Source organism: Scyliorhinus torazame, chromosome 19 (assembly GCF_047496885.1).
Source record: "Scyliorhinus torazame isolate Kashiwa2021f chromosome 19, sScyTor2.1, whole genome shotgun sequence".
Classification (NCBI taxonomy): Eukaryota; Metazoa; Chordata; class Chondrichthyes; order Carcharhiniformes; family Scyliorhinidae; genus Scyliorhinus; species Scyliorhinus torazame.
The window spans coordinates 45,719,097-45,741,491 of NC_092725.1; the positions used below are offsets into that span (position 1 = coordinate 45,719,097).

At 48.0% G+C, this 22,395-nt stretch overlaps 1 protein-coding gene across 3 annotated transcripts in view; it reads right to left on the bottom strand.

The window, feature by feature from the left end:
• LOC140396111 (differentially expressed in FDCP 6 homolog) overlaps positions 1-22,395 on the bottom strand; it is a 176,986-nt gene that overhangs the window by 85,482 nt on the left and 69,109 nt on the right. For all 3 annotated transcript variants that reach the window (XM_072484229.1, XM_072484228.1, XM_072484230.1), the window contains 2 exons: positions 11,576-11,722; positions 10,568-10,676 (listed from right to left, as the gene is read on the bottom strand). In XM_072484229.1, the coding sequence (XP_072340330.1) occupies positions 10,568-10,676; positions 11,576-11,722 (256 nt within the window). The remainder of the gene's footprint in view (positions 1-10,567; positions 10,677-11,575; positions 11,723-22,395) is intronic.

The following is a 22,395-nucleotide window of genomic DNA, read 5'->3' on the forward strand; positions in this document are numbered from 1 at the left end:
CCAGTCCTTTCCTTTTCGCGAAGTCCAGCGCGTCCTCAGGCGACTCAAAATAAATGTGCTGTTCCTCGTGCGTGACCCAGAGACGGGCCGGATACAACAGTCCGAACTTCACCTTTTTCTTAAAAAGTGTCGACTGATCTAGTTAAAGCCCGCTCTTCTCCTGGCCACCTCCACACTCAGGTCTTGGTAGGTCCCCAGGATACTGTTGTCCTATTTACAGCTCCGTGTCTCTTGACCCATTGTAGAATGTGCTCCTTATCCAAGTACCTGTGGAATCTCACCACCATTGCCCTCGGGGGTCTCCCGTTCGCGGCTTCCTCGCGAGTGCTCTGTGAGCCCTGTCCACCTGCAAGGGTCGGAAGAACGCCCCATCCCCCAGCAGCTTCTCAAACATATCTGCGATGTATGCCCCAGCTCCCGCTCCTTCGGACCCCTCTGGGAGCCCAACGATCCTCAAGTTCTGCCGGCGGGACCTATACTCTTGGTCCTCCACCCTCTCCAGGAGCTTCTTCTACTGGTCTCTCAGCATCCCCACCTCCAACTCCACCGCAGTTTGGTGTTCCTCCTGTTCAGCCAGCGTCTTCTCTACCTTCTGGATTGCCCGATCTTGGGCGTCCAATCTAAGCTCCAGCCGCTCAATTGACTCTTTTATCGGGTCCAAGCAGCCCGGTTTCTGCTTAGTGAAGCCTTCCTGAATAACTTGCATCAGCTGCTCTGTTGACCACTGGGTCGATAAACCAGAGGTCCGGTCCTCCGCCATGCTATCTCCCGCTGCAGCTTCAGCCCAAGCCTTCTCTGTCTTTCTGTTTCTGCCTTTACGAGCACTTCTAGTCCTCCTCTCCATGCACCGATGTGGGAATTCAGTTCACAATTGCCTCTGTCTTCAATTTTTCAATTCAAGTCCGGTAGAAAATCGGGGGAAAAGGTCCAAAAGTCCGACCCGAGCGGAAGCCACCAAATGTGCGACTTACTCCTTCATAGCCGCCACCGGAAGTTCCAATGGAGTTTAATCTTGACAAGTCTAAGTTGATGCACTTTGGAACGTCCAATGCACGGAGGAATTACACAGTGTGGTAATCACCACAGGTGTATATATTAGGTGATTTGTGGTAAGGCCCTGTACTACAGTAGTTCCCTGCCTGCTGGCTCCGCCCAGTAGGCAGAGTATAAATATGTGTGCTCCCCATACAGCAGCCATTTCACCAGCTGCTGGAGGGGGCCACACATCTTAGTGTAATAAACCCTCAGTTGCATTCAACTCTCGTCTTTGTATAATTGATCGTGCAGCAATTTATTACACTCAAGTTTTCAGAAGATGGACCTCCGCATCAAGCCGGATCGCCTGCAGCTGGATCCGCAATCAGGCAACGCCAAAAAGGACTTTGAACATTGGCAAGCCTGTTTCGAAGCTTACATCAGGTCTGCACCAGACCCAATTCCGGAAACTCAGAAGATTCAGATCCTCTACATGTGGCTGAGCTCCAACGTCTTTCCGCTTAACCAGGACGCGGCGAACTACGACAAAGCCATGGCGCTACTGAAGGAAAACTATGTTCAGCGGACTAACACGCTCTACGCCAGACACATCCTCTCCACGCGCAGCCAACTCCCTGGTGAGTGAGTAGAAGACTTCTGGCGTGCTCTAATTTCCCTAGTCAGAGACTGTGACTGTCAGGCCGTCACAGCCACGGAACACTCGAACTTGCATTCTGGGGGACGCTATTGTTACGGAGATAGGGTCAGATTACATCCGCCAACACCTTTTAGAAAGGGCCATGCTCGACCTCGCGGCAACCAAAAAGCTTGCGCTCTCGCTGACGGTCGCCTCGCGCAACATCCAGGCCTACACCCCCGGCTGCGCGGGCCACCCCTCCTACGCATCGTGGACTCCGCAGACGGCCGCCCCACCGGGGACCCCACTCAGCCAACCCCACGCCTGTGCCAACCCCGGGGGCCCCAAACGTTACTTCTGTGGGCGGCCAAAACACCCCCGACAACGCTGCCCGGCCCGGAGCGCCCTTTGCAAGGCCTGCGGCAAGAAGGGGCACTTAGCGGCGGTGTGCCAGGCCCGTTCAGTCGCCGCTATTGTTCCGACCCCCCACCCTCCGTACGGCCAGTGGGCGCCGCCATCTTCCCCTCCTCGGACCACGTGCAGCCCGTGGGCGCCACCATTTTGTTCAACCCCCACCACGTGCGGCCCGTGGGCACTGCCATCTTGTCCTCCCCAGGAACATCAAGCGCCGTCATCTTGTCTCCCCCACGGCACATGCGGCCAGTGGGCACCGCCATCTTACCAGGACCCATGCCCCCCGGGCACCCCATTGGCTGCCACCATCGACGATCAGCCGCGTCTCGCCTCGGTCACGATTGACCAGTCTCGCCCACACAACCTAGCAACCGCCTCTACAAGCGTGAAAATCGATGGGCACGAGATCTCCTGCCTGCTGGACTCTGGAAGCACCGGGAGCTTCATTCATCCCGATACGGTAAGGCGCTGCTCCCTCGCGATACACCCCGCCAATCAGAGAATCTCCCTGGCCTCCGAGTCCCTCTCCGTGGCGATCTGGGGGTACTGCATAGCCACTCTCACTGTCCAGGGCGTGGAGCTTACCAGCTTCCGGCTCTAGGTCCTCCCCAACCTCTGCGCTGCCTTGCTACTCGGCCTCGACTTGCAGTGCAACCTCCAGAACCTAACATTGAAATTCAGCGGGCCCCTACCACCTCTTACTGGGTGCGGCCTCGCGACCCTAAAGGTCGACCCACCGTCCCTATTTGTAAACTTAACCCCAGATTGCAAACTCGTCGCCACCAGGAGCAGACGGTACAGCGCCCAGGACAGGACCTTCATCAGGTCCGAAGTCCAGCGACTGCTTCGGGAAGGCATCATCGAGGCCAGCAAACCTGGAGAGCCCAAGTGGTAGTGGTGAAAACTGGGGAGAAACACAGAATGGTCGTGGACTACAGCCAGACCATCAATAGGTACACGCAGCTCGACACGTACCCCCTCCCACGCATATCTGATATGGTCAATCAGATTGCACAGTACCGGGTCTTCTCAACTGTCGACCTTAAATCCGCCTACTACCAGCTCCCCATCTGTAAGGCGGATTGCCTTCGAGGCAGACAGCCGCCTTTACCACTTTCTCAGGGTTCCTTTCGGTGTCACCAACGGGGTCTCGGTTTTCCAACAGGAAATAGACCGAATGGTCGACCGGCACGGGCTGCGGGCCACTTTCCAGTACCTAGACAATGTCACCATCTGCGGCCAATATCAGCAGGACCATGACGCCAACCTTGCCAAATTTCTCCGCACCGCCACTCTCCTCAACCTCACTTATAACAAGGAGAAGTGTGTGTTCAGCACGAACCGCTTAGCCATCCTCGGCTCTGTGGTTCAGAACAGAGTTCTGGGGCCCGATCCCGACCACATGCGCCCCCTCATGGAACTCCCCCTCCCCTACTGCCCCCAAGGCCCTCAAACGTTGCCTGGGGTTCTTTTCTGGCCCAGTGGGTCCCAAATTATGCGTACAACGCCCGCCCACTCATCCAATCAACACTTTTTCCCCTAACGGCCGAGGCTCACCAGGCCTTCAACCGTATTAAGGCCGACATCGCCATGGCCGCGATGCACGCAGTCGACGAAACGCTCCCCTTCCAAGTCGAGAGCGAAGCATCAGACGTCGCTCTGGCCGCCACCCTCAACCAGGCAGGCAGGCCCGTGGCATTCTTTTCACGAAACCTTCATGCCTCCGAAATTCAGCACTCCTCCGTCGAAAAAGAGGCCCAAGGCATCGTTGAAACTGTGCGGCATTGGAGGCATTACCTGGCCGGCAGAAGATTCACTCGCCTCACTGACCAACGGTCAGTAGCTTTCATGTTTAACAACACATAGCGGGTGAAGATCAAAAACGTTAAAATCTTGAGGTGGAGGATCGAGCTCTCCACCTACAACTACGAGTTTTTGTATCTACCCGGTAAGCTCAATGAGGTATGCCCTATCCCGAGGTACAGGTGGACCGACTCTGGACCCTGCACGGCAACCTCTGTCACCCAGGGGTGACACGTTTTTACCATTGCATCAAGGCCCGCAACCTGCCCTACTCCGCCGAGGAAGTCAGGGCAATCACCAGAGACTGCCAGGTCTGTGCGGTGTGCAAACTGCACTTCTACCAGCCAGACCGTGCGTGCCTGGTGAAGGCCTCCCGCCCCTTTGAACTCCTCAGCGTGGACTTCAAAGGGGCCCTCCACCGACCGTAACACGTACTTCCTCAGTGGTCGATGAGTACTCCAGATTCCCCTTCGCCATCCCATGCCCTGATATGACGTCTGCCACCATCATCAAAGCCCTCAACACTATCTTCGCTCTGTTCGGTTTCCCCGCCTATGTCCACAGCGACAGGGGATCCTCATTCATGAGCGATGAGCTGCGTCAGTTCCTGCTCAACAAGGGTATCGCCTCGAGCAGGACGACCAGCAATAACCCCCGGGGAAACGGGCAGGTGGAGAGGGAGAATGGGACAGTTTGGAGGGCCGTCCAGCTGGCCCTAAGGTCCAGAAATCTCCCGGCCTCCCGCTGGCAGGAGGTCCTCCCTGACGCACTGCACTCCATTCGGTCACTCCTGTGCACTAATGACATGAACGTCTCTTTGCCTTCCCCAGGAAGTCCACCTCCGGGGTGTCGCTCCCGACTTGGCTCGCAGCTCCAGGACCCGTACTCCTCCGTAAGCACGTACGACTCCACAAGGCAGACCCGTTGGTTGAAAGGGTACAGCTACTCCACGCAAACCCGCAGTACGCCTACGTAGCGTACCCCGACGGCCGCCAAGACACAGTCTCCCTCAGGGACCTGGCACCAGCTGGTTCCACACACACACACCCCTCCGACCCAGCGCCACCCTCCCCTTCCCCGGCGCACCCCACCCCAACCCCAGCCCCAGGATAACCCGTCCTCCCCCTGCCCACGAGGATGACGAGGATTTTGGCATGCTCCCGGAATCACCGAGGACCAGACCGACACTGGACTCGCCGCCACCACTGCAGCGCTCCCAACGGCAGATCAAGGCTCCGGACCGACTGAACCTGTAACTTGATCGGGACTCCATTTTTTTCTCTGTAGATCAGATACATGTACTTGTATATGGTTCTCCACCACCCCCGCCAGACTCAATTTTAACAGGGGGTGAATGTGATAGTCACCACTGATGTATATATTAGGTGATTTGTGGTAAGGCCATGTACTACAGATACGGGGGTAGTTCCCTGCCTGCTGGCTCCGCCCAGTAGGCGGAGTATCAATATGTGTGCTCCCCTTACAGCAGCCATTTCGCCAGCTGCTGTAGGAGGCCACACATCTTAGTGTAATAAAACCTCAGTTGCATTCAACTCTCGTCTTTGTGTAATTGATCGTGCATCACACAGTAAATGGTAGAACTCTTGCGAGTACTGACAGGCAGAGAGATCTGGGCTTGCATGTCCACCAATCACTGAAAGTGGCAATGCATGTGGATAAAGTGGTCAAGAAGGCATACGGCATGCTGGCCTTCATTGGTCGGGGCATTGAATATAAAAATTGGCAAGTCATGTTGCAGCTTAGTTAGGCCTCATTTAGAATATTGCGCACAATTCTGGTCACACACTACCAGAAGGATGTGGATGCTTTGGAGAGGGTGCCGAGGCAATTTGCCTGGTATGGAGGGCATTAGCTATGAGGAGAGGTTAGATAAACTCGGTCTGTTTTCACTGGAACAACGGAGGTTGAGAGGCGACCTGATAGAGGTCTACAAGATTATGAGTGGCATGGACAGAGTGGATAGTCAGATGCTTTTTCCTAGGGTAGGAGAAAGAAGTACTCGGGGACATAAGTTTAAAGTGGGTGGGGAAAAGTTTAGAACAGATGTGCGAGGCAAGTTTTTTACACAGAGGGTGGTAAATATATGGATGTGCTGCCTGGGGAGGTGGTGGGAGCAGGTACGATAGCGGCATTTAAGGGGCATCTCGACAAATACATGAGTAGGGTGGGAATGGAAGGATACGGACTCGGTAAGTGGTTTTAGTTTAGGCAGATACCATGGTCGGCGCAGGCTTGGAGGGCTGAAGGGCCTGTTCCTGTGCTGTACTGTTCTTTGTTCGTTGAAGAAGATACAGTTCAGCATTCAGACCCACACCAATACGAGCAGCTTTCACATCCACAAAGAAGATGAAGTAACTTCACAAGTTCAGCAGAAGATCAACAAGGCAAAGACTGAGAGACTGAATTTGCGATGGACTGTAAATAGTTGAATGCTATAATAATTTATGCATATCATGTTATTTTGTAAATAACTACGTTTCCAAAGGAAAGGGGATGTTAGGAGTAGCATAAAATGGGAACAGTTCTTGGGGAAATGCACAACAGTAATCTGGGGGTTGTTTAAGGAGCACTTGCTGCGAGTGCTGGATAGTTTTGTCCCACTGAGATGAAGAAGGAATGGTAAGGTGAAGGAGCCTTGGATGACAAGAGAAGTGGTAGCACGGTAGCCTTGTGGATAGCACAATTGCTTCACAGCTCCAGGGTCCCAGGTTCGATTCTGGCTTGGGTCACTGTCTGTGCGGAGTTTGCACATCCTCCCCGTGTGTGCGTGGGTTTCCTCCGGGTGCTCCGGTTTCCTCCCACAGTCCAAAGATGTGCGGGTTAGGTGGATTGGCCATGATAAATTGCCCTTAGTGTCCAAAATTGCCCTTAGTGTTGGGTTGGGTGGGGTTACTGGGTTATGGGGATAGGGTGGCGGTGTTGACCTTGGGTAGGGTGCTCTTTCCAAGAGCCGGTGCAGACTAGATGGGCCGAATGGCCTCCTTCTGTACTGTAAATTCTATGACTATGACTAAGTGGAGCTTCTCGTCAAGAGGAAGAAGGGAGCTTACGTAAGGTTGAGGAAGCAAGGATCTGGCATGGCTCTAGAGAGTTACAAGGTAGCCAGGAAGGAACTCAAAAATGGACTGAGGAGAGCTAGAAGGGGGCATGAAAAAGCCCTGGCGGAAAGGATTAGGGAAAGCTCCAAGGCGTGTGAGAAATAAGAGAATGATTAGAGTGAGAGTAGGGCCGATCAGGGATAGTGGAGGGAACTTGTGCCTTGAGTCTGAGGAGGTAGGGCAGGCTAAATGAATATTTTGCTTCAGTATTCACTAGAGAGAGGGATCTTGTTGCTCGTGAGAACTGAGTTAATAGACTCGAACAGGTTGATATTAAGAAGGAGAATGTGCTGGAAATTTTGAAAAGCATCAGGATAGATAAGTCCCCTGGACCTGCCGGGATATACCCAAGGTTACTACGGGGAGCGAGGGAGATTGCTGCGCCGTTGGCGATGATCTTTGCGTCCTCATTCTCCACTGGAGTAGTAACGGATGTTGGGAGGGAGGCGAATGTTGTTCACCTGTTCAAAAAAGAGAATGGGAAATCCCTGGAAATTACAGACCAGTGAGTCTTACATCTGTGGTGAGCAAAATATTGGAAAGGATTCTGAGAGATAAGATTTATGATTTTTGAGAAAAACATAGTTTGATAGTCAGCATGGCTTTATGAGGGGCAGGTCATGCCTCACAAGCCTCAGTGAATTCTTTGAGGATGTGACGAGGCACATTGATGAAGATCGGGCATTGAATGTGGTATATATGGATTTCAGAAAGGCATTTGATAAGGTTCCCCATGGTAGGCTCATTCAGAAAGTTAGGGGGCATGGGATACAGGGAAATTTGGCTGTTTGGATACAGAATTGGCTGGCTGAAAGAAGACTGTGAGTGGTAGTGGATGGAAAGTATTCCGCCTGGAGGTCGGTGACCAGTGGTGTCCCGCAAGGATCTGTTCTGGGACCTTTGCTCTCTGTGATTTTTATAAATGACTTGGATGAGGAAGTGGAAGGGTGGGCTAGTAAGTTTGCCGATGACACAAAGGTTGGTGGAGTTATAGATAGTGTTGAAGGTTGTTGCAGATTACAACAGGACATTGATAGGATGAAGAGCTGGACTGAGAAGTGGCAGATGGCGTTCAACCTAGATAAATGTGAAGTGATTCATTTTGGAAGGTCGAATTTGAATGCTGAATATAGGGTTAAAGGCAGGATTCTTGGCAATGTGGAGGAACAGAGAGATCTTGGGGTCCACGTACATAGATCCCTCAAAGTTGCCACCCAGGTTGATAGGGTTGTTAAGAAGGTGTATGGTATGTTGGCTTTCATTAACAGGGGGATTGAGTTTAAGAGCCGCGAGGCTTTGCTACAGCTTTGTAAAACCCTGGTTAGACCACACGTGGAATATTGTGCCTAGTTCTGGTCGCCTCATTATAGGAAGGATGCGGATGCTTTGGAGAGGGTTCAGAGGAGATTTACCAGGATGCTGCCTGGACTGGAGGGCATGTCTTATGAAGAAAGGTTGAGGGAGCTAGGGCTTTTCTCACTGGAGCGAAGAAGGCAGAGAGGTGACTTGATAGAGGTGTACAAGGTGATGAGAGGCATGGATAGAGTGGATAGCCAGAGACTTTTCCCCAGGGTGGAAATGGCTGTCACGAGGGGACATAATTTTAAGGTGACTGGAGGAAGGTATAGGGGAGATGTCAGAGGTAGGCTCTTTACACAGAGAGTGGTGGGTGTGTGGAATGCACTGCCAGGGGAGGTGGTGGAGTCAGAGTCATTAGGGACATTTAAGCTACTCTTGGACAGGCATGTGGAAAACAGTAAATTGAAGGGGTGTAAGTTAGGTTGATTTAGATTTGGATAAATTGTCGGCACAACATTGTGGATCGAAGGGCCTGTACTGTTCTATGTTCTATAAGCAATCTTGTATATAATAATGTACACGACCTCCGACCAGCAGGTGGCAATGTAAACCTACTGTGCCTTGGGAGAAAGTCGTATTGGCGTATCTTGCAGTAGCTCTAGAATAGTTAGTTTGTGTTAGTAGTTTTATATATTTATTCCAGTTATCTTTACCACGCAGTTGTTTTATAATAAATTATTTTAACTAGTCAATAACTAGATGCTCTGTTGTGCATCATTCATACCGGCCAGTGTACAGAACATGACAATATCGTCAATAAGTCTCCCTGTGGGTTTTGTGGAATATGAATTCCCGTATTAAGAGGGCGGTAGCTCACCCAGTAGGAAATGTTTGGCGGGAGCTTAAAACCTGCTGTTCCAACCCAGACCGGCATCTCCATAAGTCCCCGCGTTTAGACGTTTGGTCTGTTAAGATGCAGCAGCAGTCTCTTTCTGTTCTGGACGACTGGTTTCTACAGAGTTATTATGCGCCCCAAGCGAACAGTTACCTGATCGCCTCAGCTGGTGCCCTGTACGTCAGGAACCGGCATCACCTGCCACAGGTGCCCAAACTGGCACTGCCAACCACCACAGAGGCTGACACACAGAGTCCACAATCTGTGACCCCAACCGGGACGAAGGCCTCTCCTGCTACCAAGGCAACGAACCCTGCAGCAACCATGCCCACCCCAGGCCTACCTGGTACGACCAGCCATGTGGGCAATAACCCAGCTGCCTCCTGGGAACGGCCAACTTGAATGATACACACTCGGGGTGGCTGAGCTAACCAAACCCCCAGCTTCAGGACTAGTTACGAATTCAGGCGTATATACGTGCCATTTCTGAAAGGAGAGAGGAAGCGACATGTTTGGGCTTTACTCCAGGTCATCTGGGTCAAGCTCATGCTCTGTGCAATCAAGTTGTCCAAAGCTTTGTTAATGACATTTCAATATTGCTATTTGCATGCAAGTATGGATTGTACCAACTAAAATGGTGAAGATGTAGAATGTGTGTATCATCATGTCCTGTACAAGGAAGTGACGTGTTGATAGTGTGGGAGTTCTCACCAGTGAGGCTACAGGCATAGCGCACCTGCTAAAGATCTTATAGTAAAGTGTCTGGAGCTGCGGGCCTTTGTCACAATTCCTACACAACCCCACAATATTACAATCACCATTACTGAGACTAGATTTATATTCCAGATTTATTAATTGAATTTAAAATTCTAACACCTGCCTTGGCGGGATTTGAACCCATGTCCCCACAGTATTAGCCTGGGCCTCTGGATTACTAGTCCAGTGACATGGCCACTATACCACCATCTCCCCCTCTGCCAAGAGTCCTGCTGGAATTCGGAGTCAAGAGTGACGCATCGCGCAGCAGACAACATTTCAGAACCAAAACACCGCTCATAGCACGGTAGCACAAGTGGCTAGCACTGTGGCTTTACAGCGCCAGGGTCCCAGGTTCGATTCCCCGCTGGGTCATTGTTTGTGCGGAGTCTGCACGTTCTCCCCGTGTCTGCGTGGGTTTCCTCCGGGTGCTGCAGTTTCCTCCCACAGTCCAAAGATGTGCAGCTTAGGTGGATTGGCCACGCTAAATTGCCCTTAGTGTCCAAAAAGGTTAGGAGGGATGATTGGGTTACGGGGATAGGGTGGAAGTGAGGGCTTAAGTGGGTCAGTGCAGGCTTGATGGGCTGAATGTTCTCCTTCTGTACTGTCTGTTCTATATAGCACTGAACCAACAGGGGCAACACAAGACACATTTATCTGACAACTTACTGTCTATCCATTCCTGTCGACGTTTTGTGTCAGACGCACTCAACTCAAAGGTACGGTTTGCAGTTTTTATACAGAATAAACATCGCTTCCCTTCTTTGTCGGGGAGGACCTACAAGTGAGAAACACACATAGAATATTGAACTGATTCAGGAGCACAAGAGAGTTGAGGGCAGACAGGAAAGATCAGAGAGAGTCAGTAGATAGAAAATTAGCAGCAACAGAGACAAGCGGAATATTGCTTGCTCAATTAAAAATAAATAAGAATTCAGGTTCCAGATTGACAGCCCCTTCCCCACCAGTACTGTGCCTCAGTGTTATACAGTGGCAGACCCGTCCCCACCAGTACTGTAACCCAGTGTTATAGTGACAGACCTGTCCCCACCAGTACTGTACCCCAGTGTTATACAGTGACAGACCTGTCCCCACCAGTACTGTAACCCAGTGTAATACAGTGACAGACCCGTCCCCACCAGTACTGTAACCCAGTGTTATACAGTGACAGACCTGTCCCCACCAGTACTGTACCCCAGTGTTATACAGTGACAGACCTATCCCCACCAGTATTGTAACCCAGTGTTACACAGTGACAGACCTGTCCCCGCCAGTACTGTATCCCAGTGTGATACAGTGACAGACCCATCCCCACCAGTACTGTACCCCAGTATTATACAGTGACAGACCAATCCCCACCAGTACTGTGCCCTAGTGCTAAAATGTGACAGACCTGTCCCACCAGTACTGTACCAGTGCATGTGGGCAGCACGGTAGCACAATGGATAGCACTGTGTCTTCACAGTGCCAGGGTCCCAGGTTCGATTCCCTGCTGGGTCGCTGTCTGTGCGGAGTCTGCACGTTCTCCCCGTGTCTGCGTGGGTTTCCTCCGGGTGCTCCGGTTTCCTCCCACAGTCCAAAGACATGCAAGTTAGGTGGATTGGCCATGGTAAATTGCCCTTAGTGATAGACCTGTACCAATGTCTGACATGTCAGTCTATTCTCCGTGGTTTTTACCTCAACTTTGCTGTCCATATCGAGTTGAATTTCCCCCTTCTTCTCCTTGAGGTCCTCATTTACATAATAGTGAATGTGGGAAGTCTTCAGGACAAACCAGCGCTCATTCCAGTTTCGTCGAACGTGACCTTTCTTCCACATGTAGCCCTGCAGGAAGACACCAACAGGAAGCAGGAAGTGAGATCAAACAAATAAGGGGCAAGAAAGCTTCGTTGAATGTCGCCTAGCTGGTCGATTCCGTGAGGAACACTGATAATGGTGTCAAAGGAGAGGCAGTAGGGTGTGGTATTGTCACTGGACTACAAATCCAAAGACCCAGAGTCATGCTTTGGGGGTTCGAGTTCGAATCATGCCATGGCAGATAGTGATATTTGAAATCAATAAAAAAATTGGAATTAATTGTCTACGGGTGACCATGAAACCATTTTCAATTGTCGCCATTAATGAACACCCATCTGGTTCACTAATATCCTTTTGGGAAATCTGCTGTCCTGACCTGGTCTGGACTACATGCGACTCCAGACCCTCAGCAATGTGGGTAACTCTTAACTGCCCTCTGAAATGGCCGAACAAACCACTCAGTTCCAGGGCAGTTAGGGATGGGCCACAAATGCTGGCCCAGCCAGCAATACCCACATCCCCTGAAGGAAGAAATGATGCCCAGAGTGTGACAGGAAGGGACAGAGTGTACAAACATTGGCAAAAACAGCAAATCGGGTCAAAGGAGGAAAAATGGTAAAAGAAGCAAAACGTTGGCTCTTTACTTAAATGCATGTAGTATTTGGCACAAAATTAATGACTTAGCGACACAAATTGAAGTTAATGGGTATGGTCTGTTACGACATCCTGGGCTAGTGCGTGGTCGATTCCAACCTAACAGGTCCTGGAGTCCCAAAACAAGTGAATTAACCAATAATTTGTTTTTAAAAATCTTGAAATATTTGGCCCTTGGCTGCCCAATAATGTGCAGTCACCAAGTTTGGAAGTTGAAACAATTACTGTTCATTTATGACAGAAACAAGATGGACCATGCAGTAATTTCAGCTGGATAATAAGCAAGCTAATCTACTATCCTCTTTACCAGTCCCACCCTCTATCCACACACACATGATAGACAAACACAGAGGGGTAGAAACAGGTAAAATAATAAAGATGAAAGTAAAAGAAAGATAAGAATCCTTGCTTTCGATGTTGACTTCTTTGCAATAAGCTGTCCCCCAGCATGCTGACTGATCAAAGCCACTAGTGCACAGTTGGTGATGGTCTTCTTGCAGAAACATTCATTCAGTACTCACAGGCCATAGGATTTGTTTTGGAGAGACATTTTGGCCTTCATTAAACTGGGCCTTCAACACAAAGGTCCACCTTCAAGACTACTTCTCTGTAAAGACGCTATGTCCCACATCAAACCCATCTTCCAGTCCGAGTTCTAACCTCAGTCCTTTGCAATTTCAATAAAATGCCACCCAGCCTTACTGGAGAAAGAGAAGAGTTCTTACACTGCATTTTCAGAGCGATTTCATCATATCAGAGAGAGATGTTTCTTCTGAGCTTCTGAACCAAAAACAAATCTGAAACAACCCAGGGGTTGTTTACCGGGAAGAAAGAAACATTCCAGAGAAATCAGAACCAATCACCACTGGTTACCGGCAAAGCCCAGCATTTCGAGCCAGTTCATTGGCTGCCATCCAAGTCAGTCAAGCTGAGTCATCACTGATCTCTCCAGCCTGAATTAAAGGTAAAGTCTGCATTAAAGTTATCCATGGATAAAAATTCTAATAGCAAAAATGGTATAAAAGTGGAAAACATGGAACAAATGGGGTTTAAACAGAAGGATCCTTACAGGTCTTATGGTCATAACAGAGATGTGGTTACAAGGAGATCAAAGCTGGAAGCTAAATATTAAGGACAGACAGGAAAGAAAGGGTGGTGGGGTAGTTGGTACAAGATGGAATAAGAAACGATCTTGGATCGGAAGATGTAGAGGTAAGAAATAACAAGGGGGAAGAAGACACTAGTAGGAGTAGTCTATAGGCCCCCTAACAGTAACTATACTGTAAGACACAGCATAAATTAGGAGATAATTAGGCCATGTTAAAAAAAAGGTAGTATTTTAATAATGGGTGACTTTAATCTTCATGTGGATTGGGAAAATCAAATTAGCAGGCCATGAGGAAGAATTAATAGAGAGTATTTGGGGAAGTTTCCTAGAACAAGATGTTGTGGATCCAACCAGGGATCAGGCTATTTTGGTTCTGGTAATGTATAATGGGGCATGGTTCATAAACAATCTCAGAGTAAAAGATCCCTTAGGAAACAGTGACCATAGCATGTTAGAATTTAGCGTGAGAGTGAACATCTGGGTCAGAAACAACAGTGCTAAACTTGTGGGCAGCACGGTGGCACAGTGGGTAGCACTGTTGCTTCTTGCTCCTGGATCCCAGGTTCGATTCCCGGCTTAGATCGCTGCCTGTGTGGAATCTGCACTTTTTCCTTGTGTCTGCGTGGGTTTCCAGCAGGTGCTCCGGTTTCCTCCCACAAGTCACGAAAGACACGCTGTTAGGTAATTTGGACATTCCGAATTCTCCCTCTGTGTACCTGAACAGGCGCCGTAATGTGGCGACTGGGGGTTTTTCACAGTAACTTCATTGCAGTGTTAATGTAAGCCTATTTGTGACAATAAAGATTATTTTTTAAAATAAGGTAATTACAAAGGAATGAGGGCAGAGTTGGCTGGAGTAGAGTGGGAAGCAGAAAAGATGGTGAATCGCAATGGCAGACATTTATGAAAATAGTTCATGATTCGCAACAAGGATACATCCCAGGGAGGAAGAAGGATTCTAGGAAGGGGATAAACCAACCAAGGAAGTTAAGGATAGTAAAAAACGGAAAGAAAAAATTTACAATATGGCAAAGGTTAGTTGAAAGCCAGGGGATTGGGAAAGTTTTTAAAATCAAAATGGTGACGAAAATATAAAGAGGGAGAAAATAAACTATGAGGGTAGTACTCAGCTCATTTATTCTTCCTACCAAAGTACTTGACGTCACATTTTCCTGCATTATCTTCCATGTGCCAAGTTTTTGCCCACTCGCACAACCTATTTCCCTCCATGGACTCTTTGTGTCATCCTCACCACTTGCCATCCTGAAAATGTCTCCCTTATCCTAACTTTCTGTCTTCTACCAGTGAGCCAATTGTCTGTCCACACTAATATAGTACCCCCTATGGGCTTTTATCTTATTGGCCTTGTGTAATTCTTTATTGAATGCTTTTTGGAAATCAAAATATGTTACATCTACTGGTTCCCCTTCATCCATCCCTCGTCCAAGTCATTGATATATTTACAATATATATCAATGACTTGGACGAGGGAAGTGAATGTACTATTGAGAGTTTACGGTTGACACAAAGATAGGTGGAAAGGCAAGTGGTGAGGATGACACAAAGAGTCTACGGAGGAATAAATGAGCTGAATATTATTTAAATAGAGAGAGAGACTGCAGAAAGGAGCAGCACAGAGTGATTTGGGGTCCTGGTGCAAAAGTCACAAAAAGTTAGCATGCAAGTTCAGCAGGTAATAGGGAAGGTAAATGGAATGTATTTCAAAGGTAATGGAATATAAAAATATTGAAGTCTTGCTAAAACTATACAAGGGACGAGTTATACCACTTGTGAACAGTTTTGGTCCCCTTATCTAAAGAAAGATATACTGACATTGGAGGCAGTCCAGAGAAGGTTCACTATGTTGATCCCAGTAAAAAGTCTCACACCAGGTTAAAGTCCAACAGGTTTATTTGAAATCACAAGCTTTTGGAGCACTGCTCCTTCATCAGGTGAAGTGGAGGCAGGTTCACAAACACAGTATATATAGGAGAGACACAATTGCAAGCTAATTACAGATTGGAAGGTGAAGAATGGTTGGAATGTGAGTCTTTACAGGTAAACCAGTCTTTATAGATACAAACAGTGTGAGTGATAATCACAGGTAATCGAGGTGTGAATTGTCTCAAGCCAGGAGTTAGTAGGACTCTGTAAACCCGGGCAGTGTGGTGGAGGTTACATGTAATGTGACATGAGCTCAAGATCCCGGTTGAGGCCATCCTCATGCGTGCGGAACTTGGCTACCAGTGTGTGCTCGGCGATGCAATTGGAGATTGGGAATCTGTAAATAAGTGTCTTTGTGTGGGTGAAGGAAAGGATAAATGCTTTGACCAGTTTGCGACTACTGAGACCAGCAAAGAGCACATAAAAATATTTAGCCAACAGGACAGATGTAGCTATTGGTTTGAGAGGCTGGATATGGGGAATAAGAGAGATGAAAGAAAGGAGTTTTAGTGAATTAGGTTATGAGAGGGACAACGTTGAGGTCAGAATAAAACAAGCGATTCCACACCTCTGGTGTGACTGAAGGAAACAGCAAGAGGCAGGGAGAGAACAGAGTTGGAGATAAGAGGATGGCTTGGTGATATGACACACACAAGGTGGTTCTGAATCATGCGCAGACAGGAAACTTTGACTCATGCAATTAGACGAGGAAGGCCATTCAGCCCATTTATTCAGAGACACCCCAGAGACACAGAATTCAGCCGTTTAAATGATTCTGGGACTTATTCTCCACTGCGCTATAGTAATACAGCTGGTAACTGGACGAGGCTCTGAGTTTTGTCACAAGGTTACCTCTTAACTCGAAACTGAAACATTTAGCGGCTTGTTTAGTACAGTGGGCTAAACAGCTGGTTTGGAATGCAGAACAAGGCCAGCAGCGCGAGTTCAATTCCTGTACTGGCCTCCCTGAACAGGCGCTGGAATGTGGCGACTAGGGGCTTGTCACAGTAGCTTCATTGAAGCCTCTTTGTGACAATAAGCGATTATTATTGGCAGCACGGTAGCATTGTGGATAGCACAAATGCTTCACAGCTCCAGGGTCCCAGGTTCGATTCCGGCTTGGGTCACTGTCTGTGCGGAGTCTGCACATCCTCCCCGTGTGTGAGTGGGTTTCCTCCGGGTGCTCCGGTTTCCTCCCACAGTCCAAAGATGTGCGGGTTAGGTGAATTGGCAATGCTAAATTGCCCATAGTGTCCAAAAATTGCCCTTAGTGTTGGGTGGGGTTACTGGGTTATGGGGATCGGGTGGAGGTGTGGACCTTGAGCAGGGTGCTCTTTCCAAGAGCCGGTGCAGACTCGATGGGCCGAATGGCCTCCTTCTGCACTGTAAATTCTATGATTCTATGATTATCCTACATTTTAATTTTCCACATCACTTGCTATCTCCTCCCTAGAGCTCCCTAGAGGAGGTGGCTCTAGAAATAGTGGATGCATTGTGGTCACCTTCCAGGATTCTATAGACTGCGGAACAGTTCCTGCAGATTGTAGGGTGGCTAATGTAACTCCACTATTTAAAAAGGGAGGTTGAGAGAAAGCAGGAAATTATAGACCAGTAAGCCTGACGTCAGTAGTAGGGAAAATTCTAGAATCCATTATCTAAGGTTTCATAGCAGAGCACTTAGAAAACAGTGGCAGGATCGGACAGATTCAGCTTGGATTTATGAAGGGGAAATCATGCTTGACAAATCTACTGGAATTCTTTGAGGATGTAACTCATAGAATTGATGAAGGGGAGCCAGTGGATGTGGTATATTTGGACTTTTAGACGGCTTTCAATAAAGTCCCGCATAAAAGATTAGCGTGTAACATTAAAGCAAATGGGATTGGGGTAGTGTATTGAAATGGATAGAAAACTGGTTGGCAGACAGGAAACAAAGAGGGCAGCACGGTGGCACAGTGGTTAGCATTGCTGCCTCACAGCTCCAAGGACCCAGGATCAATTCTGGCCTTGGGTGACTGCGTGGAGCTTGTACTTTCTCCCTGTGTCTGCATGGATTTCCTCAGGGTTCTCCAGTTTCCTCCCACAGTAGAAAGATGTACAGGTTAGGTGGATTGGCCATGCTAAATTGCCCCTTTGGGTCCAAAAGGTTAGGTAGGGTTTTTGGGTTATGTGGATAGGTTGAAGTTGAAGTTATGGGCTTAAGTACGGTGTTCTTCCAAGGGCCGGTGCAGACTCGATCGGAAAAATGACCTCCTTCTGCACTGTAAATTCTATCATTCTGTGAATTAACAGGTCTTTTTCAGAATTGGTAGGCAGTGACAAGTGGGGATTTGTGCTGGGACCCCAGCTATTCACAATATATTCATAGAATTTACAGTGCAGAAGGAGGCCATTCGGCCCATCGAGTCTGCACCGGCTCTTGGAAAGAGCACCCCACCCAAGGTCAACACCTCCACCCTATCCCTATAACCCAGTAACTCCACCCAACACTAAGGGCAATTTTGGACACTAAGGGCAATTTTATCATGGCCAATCCACCTAACCTGCACATCTTTGGACTGTGGGAGGAAACCGGAGCACCCGGAGGAAACCCACGCACACACGGGGAGGATGTGCAGACTCCGTACAGACAGTGACCCAAGCCAGAATCGAACCTGGGACCCTGGAGCTGTGAAGCAATTGTGCTATCCAGAATGCTACCGTGCTGCCCACTATATATTCATGATTTAGATGAGGGAACAAAATGACATATCTCCAAATTTGCAGATGACATCTGGTTGAGTGGGAGGGTGAGCTGTGAGGAGGATGCAAAGATCCTTCAGTGTGATTTAGACAAGTTGAGTGGGTGGGCAAATGAATGGCAGATGCCATATAATTTGGATAAATGCGAGGTTATCCACTTTGGTAGCAAAAACAAGAAGACAGGCTGTTATTGCGTGGGCATAAATTGGGAGAGGGGAATGTACAACGAGACCTGGGTGTCCTCGTACACCAGCCACTGAAGGTAAGCATGCAGGTGCAGCAGGCGGTAAAGAGGCAAATGGTATGTTGGCCTTCATAGTTAGAGGATTCGAGTACAGGAGCAGGGATGTTTTGCTGCAATTATACAGGACCTTGCTGAGGCCACACCTGAAATATTGTGTACAATCTTGGTCTCCTTATCTGAGGAAGGATGTTCTAGCTATAGGGGGAGTGCAGCGAAGGTTTACCAAATTGACTCCAGTGATGGCAGTACTGACGTACGAGGAGAGATTGAATCGGTTAGGATTGTATTCGCTGGAGTTCAGAAGAATGAGTGGTTTCTCATAGAAACCTATAAAATTCTAACAGGACTGGACAAGGTTGATGCAGGAAGGATGTTCCCAATAGTGGAGAAATTTCTTCACCCAGAGAGTGGTGAGCCTGTGGAATTCATTACCGCAGGAAGTAGTTGAGTCCAAAGCATTGTATGGTTTCAAGAAGCAGTTAGATATAGCACTCGGGACAAACGGGATCAAAGTATATGTGGAAAAGCGGGATTCGGCTATTGAGTTGGATGATTAGCCGTAATCATAGTGAATGTTGGAGCGGGCTTGAAGGTCGAAAGGCCTCCTCCTGCTCCTATTTTTCCCATGTTTCTATTTCTATGTTTCTTCCATTTCACCCATCTCTGAACAGTGCAGGTTTCTCCTGCTTATTACAGCTTACTTTTAGGGAACAGTTTCAGAAGGTAGTGAGTTTGTGAGATTCTTTATTGTTGAGGGCTACAGAGGCCGGATTGTTCAGTATGTTCAAGGTTGAGATAGACAGATTTTTAATCACTATGGGATTCAAGGATTATGGGGATAAGGTGGGAAAGTGGAGTTGAGGATTATCATATCAAATCAGTCATGATCTCATTGAATGGCAGAGCAGACTCGATGGGCCGAGTGGCCTACTTCTCCTCCTACATCTTGTGGTCTCATGGTCTAAGAAAAAAACACTCTCCTCATTCCATGATATTCCAATTGCAACTCTCAAGACAATTGAGCACCTTTTATCTCCCAACAGATAAAGTCCAACTAAGCAGTTTACCAGATAAAGTCTAACTAAGCAGGTTACCAGATAAAGTCCAACTAAGCACGTTACCAGATAAAGTCTAACTAAGCACGTTACCAGATAAAGTCCAACTAAGCAGTTTACCAGATAAAGTCTAACTAAGCAGGTTACCAGATAAAGTCTAACTAAGCAGGTTACCAGATAAAGTCTAACTAAGCACGTTACCAGATTACCGAGGTATCTGCATTTAAATTGTCAGATGGAGGCCAATCTAAGAACTGCAAAGACAGGTGATCAACCCTTGTCCAATGAGGAGTGCAGGGGAACTTGTCTGGAGCAGCACCAGACATAGCTTAAACATGAGCTGAAAACTGCTGAAGCGACAACACAGGAAAACATGCTTAACTACAGTGGCAGCATTCAGCAAACTGACAAACAACAGAACAGTCCAAAGTTCTACAGTCACAGAACCATAGAAAAGTTAAAGCACAGAAGGAGGCCATTTGGCCATCTTGTCCACAGCAGTCCGAGGCCTTTCTAATCGGTGTAGAATATAAAAGTAAGGATATAATGTTGGAATTGTATAAAACACTGCTGAGGGCAGCACGGTGGCACAATGGTTAGCACTGTGGCTTAACAGCGGCAGGGCCCCAGGTTCGATTCCCGGCTTGGGTCACTGTCTGTGCGGAGTCTGTACGTCCTCCCTGTATCAGCGTGGGTTTCCTCCGGGTGCTCCGGTTTCCTCCCACAAGTCTTGAAAGATGTGCTGTTAGGTAATTTGGACATTCTGAATTCTCCCTTCGTGTACCCAACAGGCTCCGGAATGTGGTGACTAGGGGCTTTTCACAGTAACGTCATTGCAGTGTTAATGTAAGCCTACTTGTGGCAATAAAGATTATTATTATTATCAATCCCCCTTTCTGCGCCCGGTCACATCACAAAGTGCAGGTCCAGGTACTTTCTAAAATAGTTTCGGGTCTCTGCCAACTCGGGCAACGAATTCCAGACTCCCACTACCCTCTGTGTAAAAACGTTCTTCTCAATCCCCTCTACATTTTCTGCCACGTATCTTGAATCTATGTCCTCTTGTTCTAGAATTCTCCACCAAGGGAAACAATTTTATCGTGTTCACTATATCACTTTCACTCATAATTTTGTATACCTCAATTAAGTCACCCTTCTTTGTTCGAAAGGAAAATAACCCCAACCTATCCAATCTCTCCACACTTTTCTAGCCCTGGCAACATTCTTGTAAATCTCCTCTGCACTCTCTCCAGAGTAATAACGTCCTTCCTATAATGTGGCGACCAGAACTGCAGCAGTGTTTTGTAATTTATATCATTTTATTTCAAAATTTATTTTTATAATTTTGTTTTTCTTTTTTTATAATTTAGAATACCCAATTCATTTTTTTCCAATTAAGGGGCAATTCAGCGCACCTACCCTGTACATCTTTTGGGTTGTGGGGGTAGAACCCACGCAAACAATGGGGAGAATGTGCAAACTTCACACAGACAGTGACCCAGAGCTGGGATCGAACCTGGGACCTCAACGGTGTGAGGCCACAGTGCTAACCACTGTGCCACCGTGCTGCCCTCAGCATTGTTTTATACAATTCCAACATTATATCCTTACTTTTAGATTCTATACCTCTGCCAATGAAGGACAGCACACCAGATGCTTTCTTTACAACCATGTCCACTTGAACTGCTGCCTTTCGGACCGGTGTACTTGTACGCCAAGATCTCTCACTTCATCCATCCATCTTAGTATATTCCCATTTACTGTGTACTCCCTACAACTATCCGATCCCCCTAAATACATGACCTCATACTTCTCGGTGTTAAATCCCATCTGCCATTTTATTGCCCACTCCACCAACCCATCTATATTGTTTTGAAGGTTATAGCTGTCCTCTACAATGTCCACCACTCTGCCAAGTTTTGGGTCATCTGCAAATTTTCCAACTGCGCTCCCCACATTCACGTCCAAATCGTTAATATAGAACACAAACAGTAAGAGTTCCAACACCGAGCCTGTGGAACCCCACTTGAAACAGCTTTCTATTTGCAAGGGCAGCCATTGACTATTACCCTTTTTTTCCTGTTAATAAGCCAACTTTTTATCTAGTTTGTCACATTGCTCTGTAATCCATGGGCTTTTACTTTTTTGAACAATCTATCATGTGGGACAAAGAACAAAGAACAAAAGAACAAAGAAATGTACAGCACAGGAACAGGCCCTTCGGCCCTCCAAGCCCGTGCCGACCATACTGCCCGACTAAACTACAATCTTCTACACTTCCTGGGTCCGTATCCTTCTATTCCCATCCTATTCATATATTTGTCAAGATGCCCCTTAAATGTCCCTATCGTCCCTGCCTCCACTACCTCCTCCGGTAGCGAGTTCCAGGCACCCACTACCCTCTGCGTAAAAAACTTGCCTCGTACATCTACTCTAAACTTTGCCCCTCTCACCTTAAACCTATGCCCCCTAGTAATTGACCCCTCTACCCTGGGGAAAAGCCTCTGACTATCCACTCTGTCTATGCCCCTCATAATTTTGTATACCTCTATCAGGTCGCCCCTCAACCTCCTTCGTTCCAGTGAGAACAAACCGAGTTTATTCAATCGCTCCTCATAGCTTATGCCCTCCATACCAGGCAACATTCTGGTAAATCTCTTCTGCACCCTCTCTAAAGCCTCCACATCCTTCTGGTAGTGTGGCGACCAGAATTGAACACTATACTCCAAGTGTGGCCTAACTAAGGTTCTATACAGCTGCAACATGACTTGCCAATTCTTATACTCAATGCCCCGGCCAATGAAGGCAAGCATGCCGTATGCCTTCTTGACTACCTTCTCCACCTGTGTAGCCCCTTTCAGTGATCTGTGAACCTGTACTCCTAGATCTCTTTGACTTTCAATACTCTTGAGGGTTCTACCATTCACTGTATATTCCCTACCTGCATTAGCCC